Source organism: Euprymna scolopes, chromosome 1 (assembly GCF_053919585.1).
Source record: "Euprymna scolopes isolate OS-2025 chromosome 1, ASM5391958v1, whole genome shotgun sequence".
NCBI classification, from domain to species: domain Eukaryota; kingdom Metazoa; phylum Mollusca; class Cephalopoda; order Sepiida; family Sepiolidae; genus Euprymna; species Euprymna scolopes.
Genome location: NC_136482.1, coordinates 201,639,354 through 201,641,024, shown reverse-complemented (window position 1 = coordinate 201,641,024; position 1,671 = coordinate 201,639,354). Strand labels below are relative to the sequence as shown.

At 46.1% G+C, this 1,671-nt stretch overlaps 1 protein-coding gene across 1 annotated transcript; it reads left to right on the top strand.

Annotated features, from left to right (window-relative positions):
• The first annotated feature begins 569 nt into the window (after positions 1–569).
• LOC145283179 (protein NYNRIN-like) lies at positions 570–1,175 on the top strand. Its single transcript, XM_080132267.1, has one exon. The coding sequence runs from the start codon at positions 570–572 to the stop codon at positions 1,173–1,175; it is 606 nt and encodes a 201-aa protein (XP_079988393.1).
• Positions 1,176–1,671: the final 496 nt, after the last annotated feature.

Here is a 1,671-nt window from a genome sequence, read left to right as displayed (position 1 = left end):
ATAGCAGCATTCAACAAAGTAAAGGCCATGTTAGAAGACACCACAAAGCTGTCCCACATTCAACCCGATAGTGAACTTTGCCTGGCAGTAGATTCATCTGCAACTGGAATTGGAGCTATCCTGCAGCAAAAATGTAATGGGAACTGGCGACCTATTTCTTTCTTCTCCAGGAAATTGACTGACGCAGAAACACGCTATAGCACATTTTCCAGAGAGTTGTTGGCCTCGTTTTCCACAATAAGACATTATCGGCAGCTCCTAGAGGGACATCCATTCTACTTGGTGACTGACCACAAGCCTCTATTAGGCGCTCTGTAGTCCTCCTCAGACAAATACTCTCCCCGAGAGGTTCGTCAGTTGGACTATATCCTACAGTTTACGTCGGATGTCAGACACGTGAAAGGAGCTGACAATATACCAGCAGATACACTGTCACGAGGAATAAACTCCTTTACATTGGGACATTGGGACCTTCCGCCGAAGCCAACACCTTAGCTAGGGAGCAAGAAAAAGACGAGCACCCGCAGAAGCTTCTGCAGAATAATGGAACATCACTGCAGCTGGTGAAAATGGCACACCCCAACAGCCCTAGAAAAATAGTGTGTGATATCAGCACTAACAAACTGTGCCCATATGTTCCAGCATCCTTAAGTAAAGACATATTCAACACGGTACACGGGTTATCACACCCAGGGGCCAATGCGTCGATACGTTTTATGACAGACAGGTATGTCTGGCCGAGGATGAAAGCAGACGTGCGAGAATGGACAAAGTGCGTGCAGTGTCAAAAGGCCAAGGTCGGTCGACATACACGTACGCCACTAGGCACATTTCCAGTACCTGATGAGAGGTTCAAGCACATACGCCTCGACATCACCGGTCCATTTCCGACGTGTGAAGGCCAATGCTATCTTTTGACATGTGTCGACAGATTTTCAAGGTGTTTTGAAGCCTTACCAATGCCGGATATGACAGCATACACAACAACCAGAGCTTTCCTCGCTGGATGGGTAGCAAGATTCGGTGTCCCGGAAAATGTTACAACTGACAGAGGTAGACAGTTCGAGTCCGAACTGTTTCATAAACTCTCAGGACTTTGGGCACCAGAAGTATACACACGACAGCATACCATCCATAAGCAAACGGAGCAGTCGAACGTCTACATCGCAGCCTAAAGGCCTCTTTACGCGCAATGCTTACCAGCAATACAAAGTGGTTAGAACACCTTCCTCTAATTTTGCTCGGTTTGCGCACAGCAGTGAAGAAGGATATGAATTTCTCAGCAGCAGAAGCGCTGTATGGTACCACACTATGCCTGCCAGCACAATACTTTTGTGATACACCAAATAAAGTTTGGGACCCTGCATCATTTGTTGATAGACTGACAAGAACCATGACCAAAATGGCATATTCTCCATCAGGAATAAACAAGTGCGCTAACACATATGTGTCAAAGGCACTAGAGACATGCACACATGTGTTTGTTCGCGATACAGCTAGGTCGCATACCCTGCAACCACCGTACCGCGGATCTTTTAAAGTCAACAAGAAAAACAAGAAGTATTTCAGCGTCCTCATTAAGGACGAAGAACAAAATATCTCAATTAACAGGTTGAAACCCGCAACACTCGAGGATACATATTTAGAAGTAGATCCCTCACAAAGGATGCC